The following is a 22,685-nucleotide window of genomic DNA, read 5'->3' on the forward strand; positions in this document are numbered from 1 at the left end:
ATAGAGACAGGCTGGTCTTGAACTCACAGTCTTTCTGCCTCAGACTCCTGAGTGCTGGGATCGTGGGGCATATGCCACCACATCAGGCCTTAGTGGGTTTTTCATAAATACAGACTAGCAGTCCATCTCCTTCTTCATCGTCTTGTAAACATTTGATCTTCAGTGAGTCCCAGCACCCTAATCTATCCTTTTACCATCTGCAAATAAAGTGACCTGCCCTAGAGCAGATATACTTACAAAGCACTTAAGTGGCCCAGTGGGACAAGAGAAGGAGCCCTCACACCCAGACCTACCTCCCACAGTGCACTTTATATACTGTAGCCAGATTTACGTATTTTCTTACATACAAGACTTGAGTTCCATGGAAGGTTGCCCATGGGTATGCACAGTCCTCCCTGAACAGGCATCCTTTCTCCTATGCTGCATGTTTTCACATGCACGGAAGGAAGTCATTTCTGTCCAAGCCGACTAACCCCTAACACTCTGGCAGACACCCCTCCCCTGACTCCCGATTCTGTTCCTAGCTCCAGTCTCCAGCAGGATGTCCCGGTGGCTGATTCAAGCCTGGATGCTGCCACTCTTGTTGCTCCCTTTGGGTCAAGCTGCTCCCAAGGATGGAGTTGGAAGGTAAGAGTTAGGAGGACACGGATTGGGTAGGGAGAGTTCTGGAAAGATGTCAGGACTCTGGGGGAGCCGGAACCTGCAGAAGTATAGCCTCCATTATTTCTGGGCACAGCACCCCAACTTCCTCCCTTTTGATTGTCAGAACGTCCCAAGCAGGACTTAATGCATGCTTGTAGAACCCTTTGCAGCCAAGAGTTCATTTCCAGACTGGTGTGAAGCATCAGGAGAAAGCCAGAAATTCAGACAGGGACCATCATCTTAGAATCAAGATGACATTGGGAATGCCAAGAGGAAATGGGGGTCATTAGCTTAATGTCTTACTAGAACTGCTTTCTTACAGTTAGTATCTGTACTAGGATCATGGGAATGAGAAAGTGGAGGGCTGGTAGCAGTGACCAAACTGGCTGTGACAACTCCTGTCACTTCTGCATCCCAGGCAGATTTGGGCAAACAGTAGCCACATGCAGAAGTAGGAATACTTGAGATCCTGGGAAGACTTAAAGTCTGGGCTGGCACTCATACTCTCTGTTTGGGAAAGGAATGTGTCATGGAGCAAGATGGGTCTGTAGAATCCTGAGCACTGCTACCAGCCTTAGCCTGAGAGCCACTCCTTGGAGCAGATCCCAGAGTTGGAGAAGGAAGACCATACATAATAAACCATTATGTCTTGACACACACTGGACCATCGTCTTGGGGCTCTATTGTGTGTCTGTTATGGGAGCCTCAACCTCGATTGGGATTTTCTTTTTAATTCTTTATTTATTTACATGTGTAGGTCCGTGTGTACATGAGTGGGGCGGGGCTGCCTGCAGGATCTAGAAGAGATCCCCTGAACTTGAAGGCATAGATAGTTGTGAGCCACCTAATATGGGTACTTGGAATTGAACTCAGGTCCTCTGGAAGAGCAGCAAGTGCTCTTAACCACTGGAGCATCTTGTCAGCCCCTTCTTTGGGTTTTCTAAAGTTAACTAAAGCATCTGATCTGCAGAAGCAGTTTTGGGAATTAAGGTTCTATTTCCAATGACACCCGAAGAGCTTTTTCCCTACAGCCTTTTCTGGGAATGTGGAGGGACAACTCCCTTTGAGTCTAGGGAGAAATCTGCCAAGTGGCTGCTATGCTAGTCTTTGGGCTGCTGCTTCTCTCCTGCTCTAGGCTGGACCCTGAGGTACAACAGCAGCTCACGTCCAACCCCTTCCAGCCAGGCCCTGAGCAGCTTCGGTGAGTAGGATGGGGGCTTTCAGCAGGTATTAACCAGACAAGTCTTAGGTCACAGACAGGACTCTCCTGGCTGATTTTCCACTTTTTCAACAGACGTCTGCAGAATTATCTCAAAGGACTAGAGAAGATGGAAGAGGACCCTGAGCACATGAGCCGGGAGCAAGGTGAAGGCATGATGCTGGGCACTGGGGCTGGCAGGGTCCTGGAAATGCAACTGGGGCTGAATGCTGGCTGCCTGGTGGGTTCCTGCTTTCTCAAACCCAGATTCTCTTCCCCAGTTCTGCTCTCACTCTTTGCTCTTCACGACTATGACCAGAATGGACAGCTGGACGGCCTGGAGCTGTTGTCCATGCTGACAGCAGCTCTGGCCCCTGAAGCTGTACACTTTCCCATCAACCCGGTAAGTGCTTCTGGAAACCTTGAGAGACTAGCTCCTCGGCGCTTTGGTCCTTTTGGTAGACTCCTGGTAAGAAGGAAGCTCAGAGCCTGCGTGGTGGGGACAAGGCTGTTGGAGAGTGGTTGGGTTCCTGAAAATATCTATGGTAACTGTTTCCACAGGTGATCCTGGTAGTAGACACGGTGCTTGAGACTCAGGACCTGGATGGAGACGGGCTCATGACTCCTGCAGAGCTCATCAACTTCCCAGGAGAAGCCCCCAAGCACGCAGAGTCCCTTCCCCCAGCTCTCCAGGAGCCACAGCCTGCTGGAAGTCAGCCGCTTTTAGCCAACAGTCCATTGCAGTCAGAAACTCAGCAATCCCTGGGGATTGCTAAAGAAGAAATTAGGGACCAGGTAGAGGCCAAAAGGGCATCCTTGGAACCTGAGCAGGAGGCTGGAAGTCAGATAGAGGCTAAAGTAGATACCCTAAGCCCTGAAGGAGAGGCTAGGGCTCAGGCAGAGTCTGAAGGGGATGTCCCAGGCCCCAGAGAGGGTGCTGAGGGACAGGTGGAGAGCAAGGACAATGATGGAGAAGCCAAACCCCTGCCTGTGGAAACACTGGAGACCCTAAACACTCCGAATGAGGTGGAGACTCATAGCATACAACTGGAGAACGACGAGATATGAGCCAGATGGCGAAGGCTCAAGCCCCTCAGAATCTCAGTGCAGAGCAGAAGCATGAAGTGTGAAATGGTGGGATTAGAGCCACCTCTGACATGAGGACGGTGGTGCAAGCTAGCAATCCCAGAGTCATTGAGAGCTCTGGGCTAGCCTAGGCCACATAGCAAGTTTGAAGCCAGGCTGGGCTACTTCGTAAGACCCTGTCTTGGTGAGGGGGGAAAAAAGCACTCCCACGTCTCCTTTCTGGCTTCAGTAGGAAGCAGGACTTTCTGTGCTGCTCAGGGAGACCATAAGCTCAGCTTAGCAGCAGCTTTGCTGAGCTGCTTAGCCCCAAACAACCAATAAAGAACAGAATGACTTCATCTCCATAACCATGTGTCCTTGGTCCAGCCTACCCAGATCCTTCCCCTCGGAACACAAGGGTTTGGGGACTGGAAAAACCTCTTGAAGAGATGGAGACCCAGCTTTCCCAGGGTTTTTGCCCAGGAGTGCTGAGACGAACTAGCCACAGCCAGCTGCAACAACCCCAGGAAAAAACTCAGTGGTGGCATAGGCCTTTAATCCCAGCACTCAGGAAGCACAGGCAGATGGATCTCTGTTGAGTTCAAGGCCAGCTGGTCTACAGTGTGGGTTCCAGGACAGTCTGCGCTGTTATAAAAGAGAAACCCTGTCTCAAAAAAAAAATCATACCAAAATACTACTACTAATGATGATAATAATAATGATAAAAGAAAGGAAGAAAGGAAGTCTAGCTAGCTTAGTCTATCCTGGAAGCACAACACTCTCCTGGAGTTCCCTCTCCACTTCCTGTTCAGGCCTCTCCTCCCTGTAGCTCAAGGCAGACAATGGTCCCCACTCCTAGTAATGGCATTAGTAACCATCCTCTCCCTCTTCCTTCTCTTCATCTTCTTCCTCCTCCTTCTGAGAACTTTGTGCACACCAGACACCAGGCTGACATTTTAAGGTAGCATTTTATCTGATTTTTATCCTCACAATGATTCTATGACCAGGCAAACATCAACTCCATTTGACAGATGGGAGGCTGAAGACAATGGAGCTAAGCAATGCACCCTAAGTTGGCACACACTTAATTATCTTACTTGATATTAAATATCTTACTTGAACTCATGTCTGTCTGACAAGGAAGCCTATGCTTTTGTCCAATTGTCTCAAATCTCATATTAGAACCTGATCCTGATGTGCCACCTGGGTCTACCCTCCCCAAGGGACAGCGGTGGTGTTCTGTGTCAAGTTACATTTGTGGTCAAAGTACCGATTTGACTAAAGGTAAGCTCTGGGGGCTTTTAGGTTCCTGGGACACCCGTGGAAAAAGGTGGTTTGAACAAAGACCCATAAGCCCAGAAAGCAGGCTCCCTGACCACCACAGCTAGCATGCAGTCTGCATGGCTCAAAGCGTCTGGAGAGCTTGTTTCTCTGGCTGTCCTCCCTGGCCTGGATGAAACTCCTCTGAGGACAGCTGATGGGAGGTCAGAGCATATCTGCTGCTTCAGTCTGCATGCCCTCCCCTCTGGGTTGGGTGGGTGGGGCTAATTTGAAGAATGAAGAAGAAGGAAGAGAAAAAATACAGGACTGTAGTGTCAGAGCTTCAGGAGTTTCAACCAGAGCAGGGTGAGGATCCACAAAGACAAATGAACCACGCCTGGGATCCCAGCACGGGGAGGCTGAAAACAGGAGCGTTCTAAGTTCATGGCCAACCTTAGGCTGCACAACCAGACCCTATCTCAAACAAAACCAATAAAACAACAGCAAGAAAAAACCACTCAGACAGACAAAGCTGGCTCGGGGAAAGATTTATTTGCTCCAGGTTATCTGCAAAGAGGAGACAGATATACGTAAATGCAGACACGGGCAGAGTCCGTTCCACAGCCTACATCTGCCCAGGGAACTGGACAGCCAGATACCAGGCTGGATGAAGTGGAGAAGGCAATGGCAGGCAGTGGTGCCAGCCTCTGAGGTATAGAGCTGGTGCCTCTCACCGCTCACCTCTCACACAATGCCATCGAACCCCTGCAAGCCACACTTCTTGCCAGCCACCTGGCACCCGAATCTCAGGGCCTCTTGTATGCTGTTTCCTGGAGAAGGGACAAATAGCAGGCTCAGCGTGGTATTTTGCGGGGGGGGGGGGCGGTGACAGGCCCAGCCCTGCCCTGACCCCTTGGTGATGAACTCACCCTTCGAGAGGCTGAAGATGACAGAGGCATTGAAGGTGTCTCCAGCCCCAAGAGTGTCTACTACTCGGGGCGGTGGGAAGGCATCTGAGTGGAGCAGCTGGCCATCAGGGCCCAGGGCATCGGCACCCTCCTCAGCCCAGGCACAGACAAGCGTAGCCCTGTAAGACTCACACAGATCGGCGATAGTCCACTTCATCCCCCAGACCCCGCATACCCTTTCTTGGCTTCTCAACTCACCCTTTCTTCACACGACTGTACAAACCCCTCAGGGCTTCCACTGCTGACTTGAACCCCAGGTGCTTGGCCACATCTTTGCTGACAAACACCTGTAGGCAGTGAAAGAGACTGGCAGCCACCTCTAACTGCTACTCACTACTAACAACCTGGTGTTGACTCCAGGTTACAGCACATCTCCTCCAACTCAGTCACGTAAGTCCCCAGCATGGCATTTTGCTGTCCCACAGGTACATGTTTTATGTTTGCTTAAGTTGTGCCAAAATACAGCCTAGGGAACTGTGACACTGCAGGCCTGGGATTTTCATTCTAGCATGAGGGAATTCAAAACCCAGAAAGAGCCTGGAGCACCATCTTGGGGTGAAAGCAAACCAGGCTGACACTTAAAAATGAACCTTGTTTCATCTGCTCCCCAGAAAGCCAAGCCCTGCAGAGTGAGTCCACTCATCTGCAAAACGAGGCTCTCCCCACAGTGGCTTCAAGACAGGGTCCCTAGAATAGTTCTGGGGGAACGGGGATCCACCTGCCATATTTTCTAATTGGGCACCAAGGCCAACAAACCGCATCCGGACAGTGTCCAACCAGCTTTAGCAGTGAGACCCTTTACACACCGGCCTAAGTTTTCCTTGTACAAGTCTCCTTCCCACCCTCCTCTCATTGCTACTGGCCTTACAACATGCCATCTAAGTGGGAAAAACTGGTAAATCACAGGGAAAGACTGAGGCAGACAAGCAAGGGAATGCCCGTAGCTACCTGAGCCCTGTCTACCGTACACCTGTGTATTTACCTGAGCAGGAAAAGTCTACTTCCGGGCCATCTCCAGCTTCCCGGCTGTTACTCGGAGGCTGGTAGACAGGACTAGGGTCCTCTCTAGCTCTTAAGAATGTAACTAGCTAGAGAGAGGCAGGAGAAGCTGCAGGACACTTACCACCTCACCATAGCTGAAGAGCTGGAAGAGCTCCTCCCGGGGCTTCTCTATCTCCACCGACACCCGGACTTTCTGTGGCAGAGGCTGCTTGGCGTTGTACTCTTCTATCCGCTGCAGCATCTTCACCTGTTCCGATGCATTCCGGCCCTGGGGCAGGACAGGGCAGCTCAGAGTCCAGCTGATAAAGAATTCATTCCTTCCTCCCTGATGGACCTCTGGTGAGCAGGGAAAGGGGTTTGAGGAAGCTGGAGCCCCATTGCAGCTACATAATTCTAGGACTGCCATGGACCTTGGAGACCTTATCAGCCAAATTTTTCATTTCTCAAATGAGACGGAAGAATAAATGATGCTGGACATACATGCCTGTGAACACAGCACTTGAGAGGCTGAAGCGGGAAGATTGTGAATTCTGGGCTAACCTGGGCTACATAGTAGAGCACTAGAAAGATGGTCGGCAGAAAAAGAAGCAAGAAAGCAAAAGACTGGATGTGGTGGCACACTCCTTCAATCCCAGAACTTGGGAGACTGAGTCAGTCAGATTTCTGTGAATTCAAGGCCAGCCTGGTCTACATAGTCAGACTCTGTGTCAAACAAAGAAGCAAGCAAGCAAACAAAACACACAGAGAGAACAAGAATGAGCCTATGAGGGAGAGAGGGACAAGGTGAGATGGGAAGGGAGAGGGAAAGTGAAAAGGAGATGGAGATAGGAGAGGGAGACAACCAGAGGAGCAACATTAAGTCAAATAATTGAGACAAGGATTGGAAGCCTGGACTTCTTGAGGTTTCCTCTCATCTTAATCCCAAGACTTCTCCCTTGGGAAGAAAGTTCTAATTCCCTCCAGTTCCTCTCCTTCCTGTTTCTTGAGAAGTAAAAGAAGTCAGCAAAGGCAGATTCTAGGAGGGAAGTAGCCTAACACAAAAGCTGGTCTTCTGCCCAGTGCTATCTGTGACTGTATGGCCCTGTATCTCTCCATCTTTCTGGGCCCCAGTTTCCTCATAGGAAAACATAAGGAAGAGTGGAGAGGGATGGGGGAGGGCTACTTAGTATCCCTATCATATTTCATGGTTCAAAGAAATTACGGAAGAGACTGAGCATGCAGAAGGGCCTGACAGGCTAAACCCCTAGAAACACAGGTAGGGAAGGGCTTGCCTCAATGTGGATCCACTTGAACCGGGTCAGATCGACTTTCTCAAAGTCCTTAGCAGACACATCTGGCAGGTTCCTACATCACAAGACAGGAAAGAGAAAAAGGTCAGCCAGTGCCAGGTTCTCTGACAGCTAGGGACCCAGTACCTAACAGTGATACCAGCAGCATGGCAGGAAGCTGGGAAGCACAGGGCTCTGAGCCCTAGGGTGAGAGGTAAGCCCTGCTCCACTTTGCTTAGGTGGTGTGTATGTGAGTGTGTGTGTGTGTGTGTGTGTGTGTGTGTGTGTGTGTGTGTGTGTGTAAACGTTATCTAAAGATAAGCACAATTATAACATGTGACAAGAGGCAAGCCCCATGTTCCTTGGAAACCACATCTTCCAGAATGCGCTAAGAGTGCATGAGACTACACTTCCCAGAAGACTCCTCGCTGGGAACACACAGCTCCCAGCATGCAATGGCCCCGCGAACTACAAAGCCTAAGACGGCTTGCCAGGTTTAATTACATTCTCTTACTGGGGTCTTGCCACTGACAGAACACCCTGCCCTGATTTGGGCTCCCCACTTCATTCCTAAGGTCAAAACTGGCACTCTGAGGAAGAGTTTCTGTTTGGCTGGCCTAGGTGTGGAGACCCAGAAAAGCGTTGGCCTTGGCTGCACAGCATGTGTGCTCTCTGTAGTGCCGTAGAGTGCGCCTTCCATCCTTACTAGTGGCACGGGCCTTTCTGGGGCTGCTTTTCCATTGGCACACAAGCCTCCCGGGCCTTCTGTAGTTGGAGATATATATGTATCTGAATATGCCTGGACCCAGGCCAGGGGGCAATAAACCTTTCTCCTCAGCTTCTCTCCCTACGTAAGAGTTCCGTGTGCAGGTCCTTGATCTGAGTTGCTGCCCCTCACCGCTTGCTTAATAGGTAGATGACAAAGACTGCCTAATCTGAAAGTCACTCCTAGTATGTGAATGCCTGCTCAGTTTTGAGGTATACCCTTTTGAAATACACGGCTCCCTTCCTTTAAAGGGGCCCAAACCTCAGCTCTTTGATGCCATGCTGCAGGCTCAAAACTCTGGAATTGACCCTAGAAATCCTAATGGGTCCCTTAGCCCATCAAGGCTTTCTGTGGGTTGTCTCCCATCGCCGTACACCCTGACCCAAGGTGCTGATTGACCAATTACGAAGTAATCATATCATAAATTACAGGTTTTATAGGCCTGCCTGCCTACCCACCCTTGTGCTAGTCAAGGGCAAATTACCAAGCAGGGCAGAGCTGACCCTTCCCACCTTACTTCTCCCCTAATTGAAGACAATTCAGAAATTACTGAACAGTTTGGCATGGGGGCAATTTCTGGTGTAGGGGAGCCAGGGATGGAGATCAGTTGGTTTGCCCAGTGACGAGAGAGGGCACTGATTAATCGGTGGATTGTGGTAGGGCAAGGCCAAGGGGCCCTTACGTGTCGTAGAGTATAATGGTACGGGAGCCATTGGAGTTGTTGACGATGCAGCAAGAGCAAGGGGTATCTCCCTGGCTCTGCCAGGCCACTTGAGACACATCGACGCCCCTCCGCCTGAAGTCAGCCACCAGGAAGCTTTGGGGGAGGGACCCAAGCCAGGGAGAGGGCAAGGAGACACAGATTAGAGCTCACATAGCCTAGATCTCCTCCAGGAGCGGAAAGGATGCACTAGAGCACGTGGGCCTCAGATAACAAGGGTCCTGTCCTGAGAGTGTAGTGTAGTGATGGCCGCGGCAGCAGCTCTCGAAGCGCAGACAGGTGTACAAACCTGTAGGCATGCAGGATGGTGCGGCTGCCGCTGGCCTCGTTGATGATGACTGTAGAAGTGGGGATGGAGCCCTCGGTCTGAAGGACCGCATAGCGTAAGTCCACAGAATGTCGGCGGAGGTCATCCAGGACAAAACTGCCAGGGCAGAGTAACCCGGAAGAGCAGTTTGGGAAGCATTTGGGGGACTAGCAGGGAGATAGTAGGGGGTGAACAGAGGGAAGCAGGAGGGAGCTGGCAATCTCTGTCTTGTCATAGGTGGGAGCAGGGGTCAGGAGAGGCAAGGTGCAGAGCCTGGGCATCAGAGAAGCAGGGTTGAACATTCCAGGTCAGTCTCAGTCCAGTTCACGGTGGAAAGCTTTGCCCTCCCCTCCCCTTAAAGGTAGACCCCTAGGGGTGGAGCTGAGGCTTTAGCACTGAGTCTCATTTGAACTTAATGTGTATGGGTACTGTGGCTTGGTTCTTGCAAGACTCAGGCAGAATTAATAATTAATCACCGAGGTGATACTTTGGACTCCTCCCAGCTGCTCTCTACATGTTCCTCCTCATGGCACGATGCTTTCTGGGATCCCTTCCAGTCTTGCCATGGTACCTCTCTAGTCTGACCAGCCAGGAAGTCGTGTCACCTTAGGAGACTTGTTTGTTACCATCTTCTAAAGGCTGACTAACCGCTATGGGCGATGAGTGGGTGCATTTGTGGGAGGTCCCTAAATAGGGGCCTGATCCAGGACAATGTCACACGATATCCTCTAGTTAGAATGAGCCTAGGGACATCATCTCAAGATTAGCCCAGAGAGACAGCAAGGAGGCTCGTTCCACTCCTGCCAGGAAACCTCAGAGCTAGCAGCTGTGCCCAGCAGCCCAGCGGTCCTGGGTTTTCTCACTATGAGCAGACCTCCCTTTCAGTAACAGCGCCTAAGCTGGACAGAGTCATCGGCAGCCACACGGCACAGCATCTCCTCACTTGACAACTCAAAGGTCCCCTAATAGTTCCCTCCAAAGCTTTAGAAATATGGTTTGGTTTGCTAACTGGCTTTTTGCACCCACAGTGCCTGGCATATTAAATGTTTGCTAAATGCACAGAGGGAATTCTGAATAGCTCACCCACCAATACGATTGCTCCATAAAGGAGACTCCACCATTCTAAGCAAGAACCAGGGTCCTGCTTCCACCTAAAAAGGAAGGACTGTCCTATCTCCAGGACCAGGTCTCTCACTCTGTTAGCTTTGCTCCAGTTCACCAAGACAGGGAATTTGACTGGTAACAGCCCCTCAAACTAGGGTTCAAAGGGCTGTGCTTTACAGTCCAGCAACCTAGCAAACTGCTCAGTGCCCACAGTGGGCAAAGTGTGGGCCACACCTCCTGATAAGTGTGTGCTGACAGTGCCAGGAGTCAAAGGGCTCTTGGATCCTTGCAGTGGTTGACATGGAGAAGGCGCGTGGGTCACTTGTGGAACGCAGCCTCCAGAGCAAATGGGTTTGGGACCCAATGTTAATATGTGACCATAGGATGTCCTGAGGAGTGTACACTTAGTACTTCCAATGAGGACAGGAACAGTGGCCCTAATCCCGAATGAGGATTCCTGTAACCATGGATGCTGGATGCCCTTGAAGTGGGGAAGGGCACAGCATGTCTCTCACCGCCTTTTACCTCAAACACAGCCAGGATAGGGGACGTGAGAAGGGCAAAGGCAGAGTCTACAGGATGCAGGGAAGGAGGTGGTAGGCAGCCTAAGCAGGCTCTGTAGTAAGCTGTAGAAATGGAACCCTTACAGGAGATATGTTAGTACCTGAACAGCAGATGGACAGCCCCAGAAGGATCAGGGAGTCTGGGACTCTCCTGTAGGCCACCACCCACCAACCATTCTCCATCCAGCCCACCCAGAGTTCAGACAACTCTCCTCTCCCTATGCTTTGCAGACAATGCTCTATCCCGCTACCAGGTACTCCCTCCTAAACTTACTCAGCAACATGGCCAGGGGCCAACGAGCCCATGAAGGCACAGCGGGCTCCAAGCAAGGAAAGGACAGTGCAGGAGTTGGATGCATTGCCTCCACGCTGCCATCTCTGGGATAGGCACCTGTAAAGCACATGGGCAAGTCTCTGCATCCTCATCTGTCTGGTCCCCATGGGAAGCTGAACCAACCTCGGTCCCCTATGTAAGAGCCCACAGAGTGCAAGACTTGGGGTGCATCTACGTTTCATCTCATTTTCCGAATGGAGATGCTGAGGTTGTCATGGGAAGGAGCTGGGATGAGGGTAGGATCTGTTCTCACATCTTGGGCTGTATTCAAGTGCATAGCTGCATCCACCTATTTTTAGGGAACCAAGAAAGCACCTGCTGGGGCCATCTCGATTTGGGGGTTCTCTTAACTCTGGGTTATCTCTTCCTCGTCGCAATAGATTTCACAGTAAAACCCTTCCAAGTCATGCTGAAGCTTCAAGCTGTGAGGAAGCGCTCAGCATGAGGATTTTCTTCCGGAAGGTTCTCCTCAACATGGGTTCTGGAAAACAGGAGCCAGGTCATCTGACTACAAACCCCAAGTTCTGAGAGTTCCTGGGTCAGATGCAGCTGAGATGTCAGGAAGGACTGGGTCCTACACAGTCTTGCTCTTCTGGGAGACTCCCAGGTCTGCAGCAGGAGGTCCTGAAGACAGGAGGGAAGGTGCTCCACCTTCCAAATGAAGCCTACTCTATCAACAGGAAGATAAAGTGTCCTCTTTCTTGTAGTCTTTCAGACAAACAAACTCAAGAGAATGGGGTCTTCAGTCTAGCAGAATGTGGTACCATGTGTATTCAAGTTTAAATACAATCTTTGGAGAGCTTAGAGCATGAGATATGCATGTTTTGCCCAAATAAGAAAAAGCCCAGGGCTAGAGAGATGGCTCAGTGGTTAAGAGCACTTGCTATTCTTTCAGAGGACCGGGGTTCAATTCCCAGCACCCACACGGTGGCTCACAACCATTCATAATCCCAGTTCAGGGCACCCAAAGTCCTCTTCTCCCCTCTATAGACACCAGGTACACAAATGATGTAAATATATATATGTGTGTGTGTGTGTGTGTGTGTGTGTGTGTGTGTGTATATATGAATGAAATGCTCATACATAAAATAAACAAACAAAATAAATAAGTCATCCCAGCACCCACATGGCAGCTCACACCTGTCTGTAACTCCGGTTCTAGGTTATCTGACACCCTCACACTGACATACATGCAGGCAAAACACCAATCCACATAATTTTAAAATAAGTCATTTAGGGGAGTAGGGGCTAGTATCACTTGTTGCTCTTACAAAGGACCCAGGTTCAACTCCCAGTATCCACACTGTGGCTCACAACCATCTGTAACTCTAGTTTCAGGGGATCCCATTCCATCTTCTGACCTCTTCGGGTACCAGGATTGCATGCGGCATACACTCACACACATAAAAATAATAAAATAAATCAAATTTTTAAGAGAGAGAGGAGAAAGAGAAAGAGAGAGAGAAAGAGAGAGGGAGAGAGAGAGAGAGAGAGAGAGAGAACAGAGATTGCCTAGTTCTCTCACTCCATCCCTGCCCCCTGAGCACCAGGCTGTAAGTGTGGCTCTACCTTGGTAAATAAATTAGGTCTACACAACTCAATAACCTGTGCTCCTGCACCACTGTCCCTGTGCTCCTGGAAAGGGCTCTAACCTCTGGCACACAGAGCAATTGAAAGCAAAGGGTAAACTCCACAAGATGTGCAGCAATAGACACAGAATGTGTAACAGCGGGAGCTAGAACCACACACTAAACTTGGGGTCATACATGAACCATGATCATACGCTGACACTTGCTATGTATGTGGCTTGATATACACTGATCCACTCCTCCAAATCCTCTGCTTCCTCATCCAAGGAAAGCATCTGGATGGTGCTTCCATAGTTCCCAGGGAGCCTGTAACAGTGCTCTGTGGATCCAGAACCCAAAGAGCACCCCCTCTCCCCCACCCCGCATAAGTTAAGTTCAATGCTGTCACTGCTCTAGTGTCTTGCCAGGGGTCAACTTTGAACTGCCTTTCAACTAATATCCAAGATATAATGCTCTTTGTTCAGTAGACCACACAGAGAGAAAGCCATACCACAGACAACTTCACAGCATGGCAGCACACTGGAGCAGCCCTTATCAAGAGTAAAGATAAGAACCATCATAGGACACTTTAACTTCCACCAGACAAGTGAGACTGTTGTGAGAACATCCACTAAGATGTTTACCCAGCTTTGTAAAAAAGGCACCTTTTGGCACTTAGCTCCAGGAAAAAGCTTGCTGTGGCTTATGGACCAAGTTTCTCTCCTTCTAACCCAGACAGCTTCCAGCTTTACTTACGCTGCCGGCCAGCCCCTGAGCTAGGCAAGGCACAAACGCCAGGCTTTTAAACGTGAGTGATTTAACTTCACGTACCACTCACTGTTAGCTACCTGGTGTTTTATTTTAGCGTAAGAAGTAAATTAGAAGTACATAGGCTAGGAGTTAGGGGACAGGGAGCTGAAGAAAAGTTGTCTGGCACCTTCTCAGGTGTGTGCGCTCAAGAGGGAAAAGTCGTTTCAGCCCACTCTAAACCGAGGATTCTGATGATCAGCAGATTGAAATGGTAACTAGTTAACAACAGTACAAGTCAAAGCCTGAGTCTTGGTTCAGGCATAGGGTTGCACTCTTGTTAATTCTGGAGGCTAAAGGAGTTTAGGCCAGCTTGGGCTACAAAGGAAGACCCCGTCAAAACAAAAAAACAAATCCCCTGGGTTCTGTTTTTAAAGGTCTTCAGTCTCATGTCTTCATTCTCGCAAAGTACCCTTAGGGTTCCCGGGCAAAGAACACCTGCAATGCAAGCTCAACTCACGCCTCACTGCACGGAGAGAGAGAGAACTATCCCTGGTTTAGCAGCCAATTAGCAGTGACACGCAAAAAAGACAGGGCCACAGCAGCCCTGGTATCTCCGAGGGGCCTGGGCGCCCCTACCTGCGATCTGTGTCTTCCTCTGGGTATTTGTCCACCACATTGATGATGTCCAGCACCACCAGCCCCACGCACAGGATCTGCTTCTCTTCCATGAGGCTGCTCCCCAAGCTTCCTACCAGCAAACGAAGGGGATTCCTGCTGAGCTCTGCCTCTTATCTACCGGAGGACAGTGTCCCAACTTCTCAGGGGCTAACCTGGCTCCTCCTCTGCGTGCGGAGCTCCTCCCGCAGGGAACTTTCTGCTGTTGCAAGGGTTTGGTTACCTAGTCCGGACAATGGCAGACCCTCTCACTTTTCCGCCTCCGCTGTCAAAGCGAAAGCGCACTAGTAATACATCGCCTTTCTGGTTCCTCTGCGCTTGCTGCTCTGCAGACCCTGGACCATCCGAACTAACTCAGTCTGGCAACAGAAACCTCTCCTTCGCAGGCGGAGGATCGGAGCACAGGCTCCTCTCCCTCTCCCCGCCGCTGTGGCCCAGCCTGCCGAGGCCCCGCCCCTCCGCCAGATTAGAGGTGTCACGTGACAGGCAACGCTGCCAGCCTTCGAGGTGGTTCTGGCCCAGCGCTCCCTAGAGGCCACTGGGAGACCGGCGGACGTGACCCTGAGTCCGCAGGTGCCCTTAGCAGGGAGTGCACCCTAGGACCACCAGCCAAGGTTCCCTCCGCAGGACTGTCTCCTACTGTCCTGTTCCTTAATTATCCCCGAACATGTACTAGAACAGAATAGCTATGTTTTTGTAGAAAAAAAAAGTGTCTTTATTCCTGAATAGTTTAGTAAGGTGGCGTGGGCTGAGGAGAGCCCCGGAGGATCGGTTCCTCTTCCGCAGCCTGGGTCCTGGAGAGGACTCTGGTGGGGACGGCAGTGAGGCCAAAAGTCAAGAGGAGTCGCCTCGATCCCAGAGACCACGCAGTCACAACGCGCCGAGTGGCCGATTTGGATGCCAGAACTGCAGCGGGGCGTGGTCCTCAGACTTTAGCTGGCCTTGGAGGGGAGCCGCCACCCAGGTGGCTCTACGGCCCTTGTAGATAAGTTTGGTGGTCGGGCCCACCCTGTCTACACCTGTTCAAGCTCTGTGTCCTCGTAGAGCAGGGCTCCGCTGAAGATGGTGAGCGGCTCCTCCGAGTGTGCCAGCTGCCCCATGACCAGATCGATGCAGACAGTGTCCCCGACCTGCAGTGGCAGGATGAGGCTGAAGACACCCAGAGCGCCTGGGCTAGGCTGACTTTCGACCACAGGCTTATTTTCCAGTCCCTCGGGTTCGTAGCCTCCCGAGTCTATGCGAGCCACACCCAGGTTGGAGCGCGACAGTACAGCCTCCACTTTCTCATGCCGGTGCCCAGTAAGTACAGCGCTCAGCAAGTAGCGTCCAGCCAGTGGCGCAGTGAATACACCTGGGGACAAGGATGACAGTCAGGAGGGGAGACGGTGGCTGGACAAGGAAGGACTCTTGGAGAGTGGGTACAGCACTCCTGGCTGTGGACTGGCCCACCGGTTTTCTCGGTTACCTGTCTCTGGGTCATAGTAGCCTCCATCGTTGAGCAGGACTCTGTCGAAGGGGACTGTGCCAGGTTCTGACCGAGGCAAACTCAGGGCAGCTGAAAATGCCACCCTAGGCACGGGAGCTGCTGGTGCTCCCTCCACTCCTGAAATGAGGTAGAGTGTTAGAATGGATGCCTGTAAACCCCAGTCCCCACCCCTGCTGCCCAGGCTGCCTGAGGACCATCCTCCAGCCCAAGCTCATTCCCCTTCTGGAGTCTGACGACTTACCCTGCTCACCTTGAGGACCTGTGGGAAGAGAAAGGGCAGCAGTGAGCAGCGCATCCCTCACTACGCCCCTTAGCGAACATCTGCTCTCTTGCACTGCTCTGGGTGTAAGGATGGAACGTGATGCCAAGAAAAGCGTAAGTGGGCTCCAGTCTGTGCAGCGGCCAGACCACAGCCTTAGCCTGGAGCTTCTCATATGACAGATGAACTGATATGGCAGGTAGACCAAGGTGCCAGTAGCAAAAGGGTCACTTCAGCTCCTAGTCACCTCCTTCTCTTTTCTCTGTGAGACATCGGGACCTCCATTTCCTTACCCCTTTCCCCTTCTCGGTCAAGCTCAGTGTGGAATACTATGCCAGGGCTGCCAGGATAGTAGTGTCTCATCCAACATACCTGGTAGTCCAATGGCCCCCCTTTGTCCATCTTTGCCAGGAGGTCCTGGAGGTCCTGCAGGGCCTGGAGGCCCTTGTAACCCAGGAGGCCCAGGGGGGCCAGCCTTGCCTGAAGGTCCTATGATAACAAAACCAAAACCGAGATGAAGGTGATGTTTTCCAACAGACAGGAAGGGTAGTGGCGCCACAGGTAGGGAGATGGGTGACGATTAATGGAGACACTGGGTCCCTCAGGCTGCAGACAAGGTACCTGACTGACTGAGTCATATTCCAGCACAAGCCATGTCCCAGTTCCACCAATCTAAGCAACCAGAGGGAGGGCAGGGAGCTACATCCGAGTAGCTTCTCTGTAGACATACTTCAGCCTCCCTGAGGAGCAGTAGGGGCTATGACTGAGGCTGGGCAAAGAGGAGGTGGAGGACACCAGGCCTCCTTACTGGCTGCAAGGCGGGTAGCAGGAAAGGGCTTGAAAATGGACTCTCCCCACCCCTCCTCACCCCCAATGCTTTCTGTCCTCACCAGTGAAGTCCTTTAGGCTAAGTTGCTGCAGACGGTCTTCCAGGAGCAGCAGGGAACTGTTGAGGGCACCAAGGCGCCTGCCCAGGCCTGCCTGCCCCGCCAGCAGCTTCTCCAGCAGCGCGGCCTGTGTCAGACTGGTGCTGTTGCTTTCCCTTACTGCAGCCCAGAGCCCAGCCACATGTCTGGAGAGGCCTTCACGTAGGCCTTGTAGTCCCCCTGCCACAGTGTCGAGTCGTTCGCAGACTCCCTCAAGGCGACCTAATCGCCCCTCTAAGCTAGGGCATTGGCCTGCCTGTGCCTGGCCCTCCTCCAGGCCTCGGAAGCGCTCCTCGCTCTCTGTAACGTGCTCCGTGGCCTCCTGCTGTAGCCTGTTGATCTCAGAGATGATGCTGTCCTTAGTGGCCCCCAGGTCAGCCAGGTCAGCACCCTGGCCCTCCACAGTGGTCTGGAGCTCGTGCAGCGAATCGTTCAGGGAGCTGAAGGTGAGAATAACCTCAGAGAGTTCTCCTTGAAGGGCCTGAAGGGCTGAGCCTGAGCTGCCCCCAAACACACTGAAACCATCCAGAGGCCCACGGCTTGGTCCTCCAACCCCTGGGCCAGCTCCAGGACCCCGTGGTGGTAACAGTGGGCAGGAGCAACGTTCCACACCATCCCGAAGACGGCCCAGCTCCTCCTGGACACCACCACAGGCGCCGCAGCCCTCATCCCCATGGGCTTGCAGCAGACCCTCCAGCTGGCTTAGTTGGGCTGCGGTAAGATTGAGGCGCAGAGAGAGTTCTGCTGCCGTCTCCTCCTGTGCATCCATGCGCTCCTGAAGCCGGCCCAGGAGCCCTTGCAGTCCCTCCAACATGACCTGCTGGGCCTCCCCTGCTGCTTCTGCTTTGTGCAAGCCTGAGCCCACCAGCCGTAACTGGCCCTCGCTGTCCATCACCCTCCGCTCCAAGGCACTGAGGATCTCACTGACCCGAGAATCCTGTTCCCCAGGGCCCCCGGAGCAGATCTGTCCACAAGCCCGAACAGCCCCTGCCACCTGCTCTTCCAGCAGATCTAGGCGGCCACCCAGCTCCCTGCTCACATTGGCTAGTAGCCCCTCCAGCTTTTCTAGCCGTCCTGGAGTAGCAGGTAACCAGTGGCCCATCTTCCCTGGTCCTCCAGGCCAGTTCTTCTCTTGTTCCTCTGAAGGACCTAAGGTAGAGTTGAAGCGGTCCTCCAGGAGAGAGAGGCGGGAGGCCAAGCTGGTGTAACCTGGGGGGTGGCCCCCCTGCCCAGCTGCTCCTCCTAGCTCAGAACCTCTGCGTCCACTTAGCACTGTCACTGAGCCAGCCACTACATCTAGCCTCCGCTCCAGCTCCGACACTCGCCGACCCAGCTCTGGGGGGCAGCATTCCTGAGGGGGTCTCCTGGCCATGGCAGGTCCCAGAAGCTGCTGCTGCCGCTCCTCCATAGAGGACATTAGCTTCTCCAGGGTTCGCAGCCGCTCCCTATCCTCTTGCTGCTGCTGACGGAAGCCATCAAGCCCTGCCAGGCACACTGAGCAAGACTCCTGCAGCTGCCGTTCCAGCTGCCTTAACAGTTCCTCACTGGGGCCAGAAGGAACAGGGACAGGGGCTGAGGCCCTGCTGCTTCCACCAGTGCCTCCATTATGATGGTTGTTAAGGTGGCCCAGCTCTTGGTCATGGGTGGAGACACGGTTGTCCAGGAGCTGCAGCTGCTGCTGGATTTCATTGAGGGTTTCATGCACGCCCGGGCGGGCAGCTGCATCTGCTGGCTGCTGTCTCCCATTAAAGGCTGTCTCCACAGCCTGCTGTATATCTTCTGCTAGGCGCCCATTCATTCCCTGCAGGACACCTCGAAGGCTTTGCAGCTCTTTGGTCAGACTCTTTACCTGCTGTTCTAGCTGCTGTACCTTCTCTGACTCACCAGGACCTGAAGAGAGAGAAAGGCAGATGACTGAGGGGCTAGATGGCAGAGCTCAGGATCTATGACCTAGCCTCCTGCTTATCCCAATTCCAGCAAGAGTCAAGGGTCACATGACTCTCCTTTGGATAATTTGGGCAAGGGGGGGGGGGGAAGGAAGGAAGGAAAAGCCATTCACTGAATGTCCTTGGGCCAGATTTGAACCACAGCTCTTAAAAGTTTTCTACTGGAAAGAAACTTTTACAATTTGATGGCACAGGAAACAGAGAACCAGGGAAATTAGGCAAGTAGTTCCAGAGAATACATTTAACAAGTGGCCATGTCAAATTTCAGATTTAGATCATCTGGCCACCCAACTCACATCTTTTCCACTTGTCCCCGGGACCTCTTGACTTCTTGGAAACCATTTCCTTATCTGGGAAATTCGAATGATACCATGTGTCCTCCCTTTTAGGGCTGTCAAACAGTTAGTTGAAAATGGTAATGTGGGAAAGTACTTCACATACCACTGTCACAATGACTGGGCCCTTCCCTAAACCACCAGAGGGACAAACAAGAGGCTCTTGCAGCAAGCCTGTTTGGGTGCTGGCTAGCCGGCCAGTCAATCAGAAGTTCCTGTTTCCATAATTATAGTTCAGTTATCTCTTTGGCAGGAAAGGACCGAGCATCCGGTGTGCCCAGCCTAACACCTACACACAGGAGGAAAGAAAACGCAATGGAGAGGATTGCATTCTGGGACCTGCAGTCTCCAGGGGCCGGAGAGGGATTTGGGACCTGTAGTCAGGTGCAATGCATGCTAGGATTTGTAGTCTTAACTGTCTTCCCTGCAGACAGATAGAGCTTCTCAAAGGAATTCCCCCTTCTCTCACAGCTGTTCCCGACTATGAAGGACCTTGGTCACAAGGGGGAGTATGTGAACAAATTGTCTCTATGCCCTCTTTTCTTTCAGCTCTTAACTTTTCAGGTCTTTCAATCAGTCTCCCTCAACCCCTGCCCTGACCCCCCCCCCCCCCACCGCCCACACACACACACACACACACACACACACACACACTCAAATCACACAAGCATGCAAACACGTGAAGTCTCAGGGATGTCTTTACCTCCGTTGTGCCCACCTTCCCCCCAGTTTACAGCACAGTTTCCCTTTCTCCACAGCTGGGCCCCACATTTTCCACCTAGGTTCTCCCCATCCCTGGCCACATGCAGACTCACCTTCTCCTCCCAATCCACTGAGGTGGCTGCCGGCACTGGAGCCAGACAGGTTAGGGCGTGCAGGCCTGAGCCGGGGAAGTTGTGTGGAGGGTGCTGGGCCCAGAACAGAAGCAGGGCCCTCTCCACAGTCATCGCCCCCATAACCCTGACAGCATCTCCACTCCATGTCTGTCACTGTCTTGTAGGCCACCCGGTAGCGTGGGCGAAGGAAGCTCCGGTACCTGGCCAGAGGAAAGGAAGGTTTTGAATTCTCTCAGTGCTGCCAGTCGTCTTATATTTCAGGCTGGGTCTACCTCTCTGCTCAATATGTGGCCCTGCTCAGCTAACAGCTATCAGCTTTTCAGTCAAGGGCTAAATCTTGGCTCTTTCTCCCCTTTCCGTGTGCTGGAACCCTGAGCTAATCTCTTTGAGGCTGACCTGTTCAGCAGAAGGCCTGAAGGTTGGAGACAAGGGAAGAATGCCTGTGGTAGCTCACCAACTCAGCCAGGACCCGACTATCTTCTCAAAATGGTTCTGACTGAAATCTTGTCCCCCTGCTCACTCCTTTGCACAGCCTTCCTAAATGGACACCAGCTGTCTGCCCTTGCCCAGATCCCACTAAGTACCCAAATCCCCTAAAGTTGGGGGCTCACATGATACTTCGAGGACACTGGGGCTGGCCCCAGCCACAGGGTTGATAATCTGGCTTGACAAAGGTCTCCACTCCATCCTCAAGGACGCAGCTCACCGTCCTAGTCACCACGTAGGCACACCAGTTCCTGTAGGCACAACCCTACCTGGGCCAAAGGACCAAAGACACAAGCCCCAGTGGACCCAGAGGCTGAAGGAGGGTCAAAAGATGAAGGGGGCCTTGAGGATCCATTGAAAGTTAGGGTTTTTGCAGGGGCAGCACCCACTCCCCTCCCCTACACACACACACACACACACACACACACACACGTTCTTGTGTCACTATAGCAGATAAAGACTTTTCAAGACAGGGAAGACATAATGATAAAAACACACACAGAAAAGTCAGCCCTCCTGGTTGTGAGGTTCCAGGGCACCCTAGAATTCACAGTCCCTTGTGTACTTCTTTGGGCCTGTCTCAAGCCCCAGCTGTGTAAGCCAACCAACTGGGGGTTCCCTGTAGATGACACCCTACGCATGGTGCTTCCACCCAGCCTCCAAAGAGGAGAGCGAGGCAGGCAAATGTCCAGCCTATGCTTAAGTAGAGAATAAGCCACTGATGGGCTCTGTCCCCTTGGGGCTTGCGGTGCTGCACTCTTGACCCCATTCACACTGGCTTCTAGTCTGTGGGCTGCTGTAGAGCCAGAGGGAACGGAACGAGAGTGTCCGAATTATACATTAGTGGACGGGGCCAAGGAAGCCCTAGAGAAGGACAAAAGGTCCGCTTGATCCAGAGCTGGCTGGCACACGGCTGGCAGGAAGGATGGTCCATGCCTCTTGGTGTAGTTTCCCTGCGCACTCAACTGAAGACCTCCTTAGGGAAGAGGTGAGAGCTGATCCCCCTTAGGCCACCAAAGCTCTGGAAAAAGTTCCACCGCCGGAGGGTGCCTATGGGCAGGCCAGTGATGGATGGGCGTCCGTGCTGTCCTCTTCATTGTGTTAAGCCTGTTGCCCACCTTCTAAAGGCTTTCCCCACCACAGTCTCCAGCCCTGGCTGGGACTTGGACTCTTACCTGTGGCGGCTGGCAGGCCGTGGTGAGTTCTGGGCCTGGGGTCCCCCAGGACTGAGGGCCCCACTGCCCCCTGTGTAGAGGCTGTAACCCCGAGGAGGGTAGCTGGCAGCTTCTGTGGCTATGGTCAGCAGACAGCAGAGATAGCAGCTCCAGAGGCTTCTGGGGGCCATGGTGAGGTGTTCCTTGCTGCCTTTAGAGACACATCTTATTCTGACCAATGATGCCTATACCCACGCCTCCAGGGGATGCCGCTGCTTCAGGGGACGGCTCGCTGAGACAGTTCTGTCCCTAGCTTCCTGCCTGCAGCCCCCAGCTGCACGCCTCCTTCTTGGCTGCTGGCCCTGACCCCTTTCTCCCCCTCCTCTTTCCTCCTCAGGCTCCTGTCTGTCCCTCCCTCAGTTCCTTCCGCTCTCCTCTTCTACACTTCTGAGGGGAGTCTGTTCTCTGGGCCCCTGGCCTCCGGTGCCTGGTCCCTGCCCCTTTCAGAGACTGCTTCCTGAGCCGCCACCCCCTGTTTCCAGCTGGCCCTCTTCTGGTCTCCCTATTCTGTTCCCTGCTGACTGGATCCTAAGGATGACAGAGCTTTGCCCCTGTGGCTGTTGTGAGGCACAAGAGTGACCATGGGCGGGCCAGCCTCCTCCCTCCCTCTCTCCCTCCCTCCCTTCTCTCCCCTCCCTTCCCCCTGTCTGGCTGGCGGTCCAGCCTCCCCCTTCCTCCCCCACCTCTCCAACCATCGTGCGCCACATCTGCTTCTTGTTAACTCCGGGAAAGAGGGGGGGGAAAGGAAAAACAGAGAAATGTGGAGTTGCTGCCGGGCTTGAGGCCAGCCTCTCAGACAGGCCACATGGAGTTGGGGCCAAATCTGGATAGGAGGCCCAGAGCTGGTGGCAAGGACCAGAAACCAGCCAGAGATCCAGATCCCCTGGGCTGCTCAGAGCAAGACTCTTGGGAGAAGATAAAGAGAGGGAGTCCTGAGGAGGAGGGAGGCAGGACTGTACAGAGGAGAGTGTGTGTGTGTGTGTGTGTGTGTGTGGGTGTGGGTGTG

At 52.7% G+C, this 22,685-nt stretch overlaps 3 protein-coding genes across 6 annotated transcripts; 1 reads left to right on the plus strand and 2 right to left on the minus strand.

The window, feature by feature from the left end:
- The first annotated feature begins 528 nt into the window (after positions 1-528).
- Positions 529-3,273, plus strand: Cgref1 (cell growth regulator with EF-hand domain 1). Its single transcript, XM_028782934.1, has 5 exons — positions 529-627; positions 1,778-1,843; positions 1,937-2,007; positions 2,122-2,243; positions 2,402-3,273. Exons 1-5 carry the CDS (start codon positions 542-544, stop codon positions 2,906-2,908), a joined length of 852 nt encoding a protein of 283 aa, XP_028638767.1. The 5' UTR covers positions 529-541; the 3' UTR covers positions 2,909-3,273.
- A 1,425-nt stretch (positions 3,274-4,698) lies between these two features.
- Khk (ketohexokinase) lies at positions 4,699-14,801 on the minus strand. 4 transcript variants are annotated; one of them, XM_028782943.1, is made up of 10 exons: positions 14,415-14,801; positions 14,153-14,264; positions 11,139-11,255; positions 9,180-9,314; positions 8,852-8,986; positions 7,407-7,479; positions 6,257-6,403; positions 5,332-5,420; positions 5,095-5,252; positions 4,699-4,995 (listed from the first exon to the last, which is right to left on the minus strand). In XM_028782943.1, exons 2-10 carry the CDS (start codon positions 14,242-14,244, stop codon positions 4,910-4,912), a joined length of 1,032 nt encoding a protein of 343 aa, XP_028638776.1. In that variant the 5' UTR covers positions 14,245-14,264; positions 14,415-14,801; the 3' UTR covers positions 4,699-4,909. The 4 variants fall into 4 exon arrangements, with proteins under 4 accessions (XP_028638776.1, XP_028638775.1, XP_028638774.1 ...); XM_028782942.1 differs by having other exon boundaries at positions 14,347-14,801; XM_028782941.1 differs by having other exon boundaries at positions 14,153-14,801.
- A 77-nt stretch (positions 14,802-14,878) lies between these two features.
- Emilin1 (elastin microfibril interfacer 1) lies at positions 14,879-22,239 on the minus strand. The gene is made up of 8 exons (XM_028782940.1): positions 21,641-22,239; positions 20,591-20,716; positions 19,959-20,179; positions 16,827-18,752; positions 16,309-16,425; positions 15,919-15,936; positions 15,657-15,794; positions 14,879-15,542 (listed from the first exon to the last, which is right to left on the minus strand). Exons 1-8 carry the CDS (start codon positions 21,808-21,810, stop codon positions 15,205-15,207), a joined length of 3,054 nt encoding a protein of 1,017 aa, XP_028638773.1. The 5' UTR covers positions 21,811-22,239; the 3' UTR covers positions 14,879-15,204.
- Positions 22,240-22,685: the final 446 nt, after the last annotated feature.

The sequence above is a fragment of the Grammomys surdaster genome, unplaced genomic scaffold, assembly GCF_004785775.1.
Source record: "Grammomys surdaster isolate TR1022 unplaced genomic scaffold, NIH_TR_1.0 946, whole genome shotgun sequence".
Lineage (NCBI taxonomy): Eukaryota > Metazoa > Chordata > Mammalia > Rodentia > Muridae > Grammomys > Grammomys surdaster.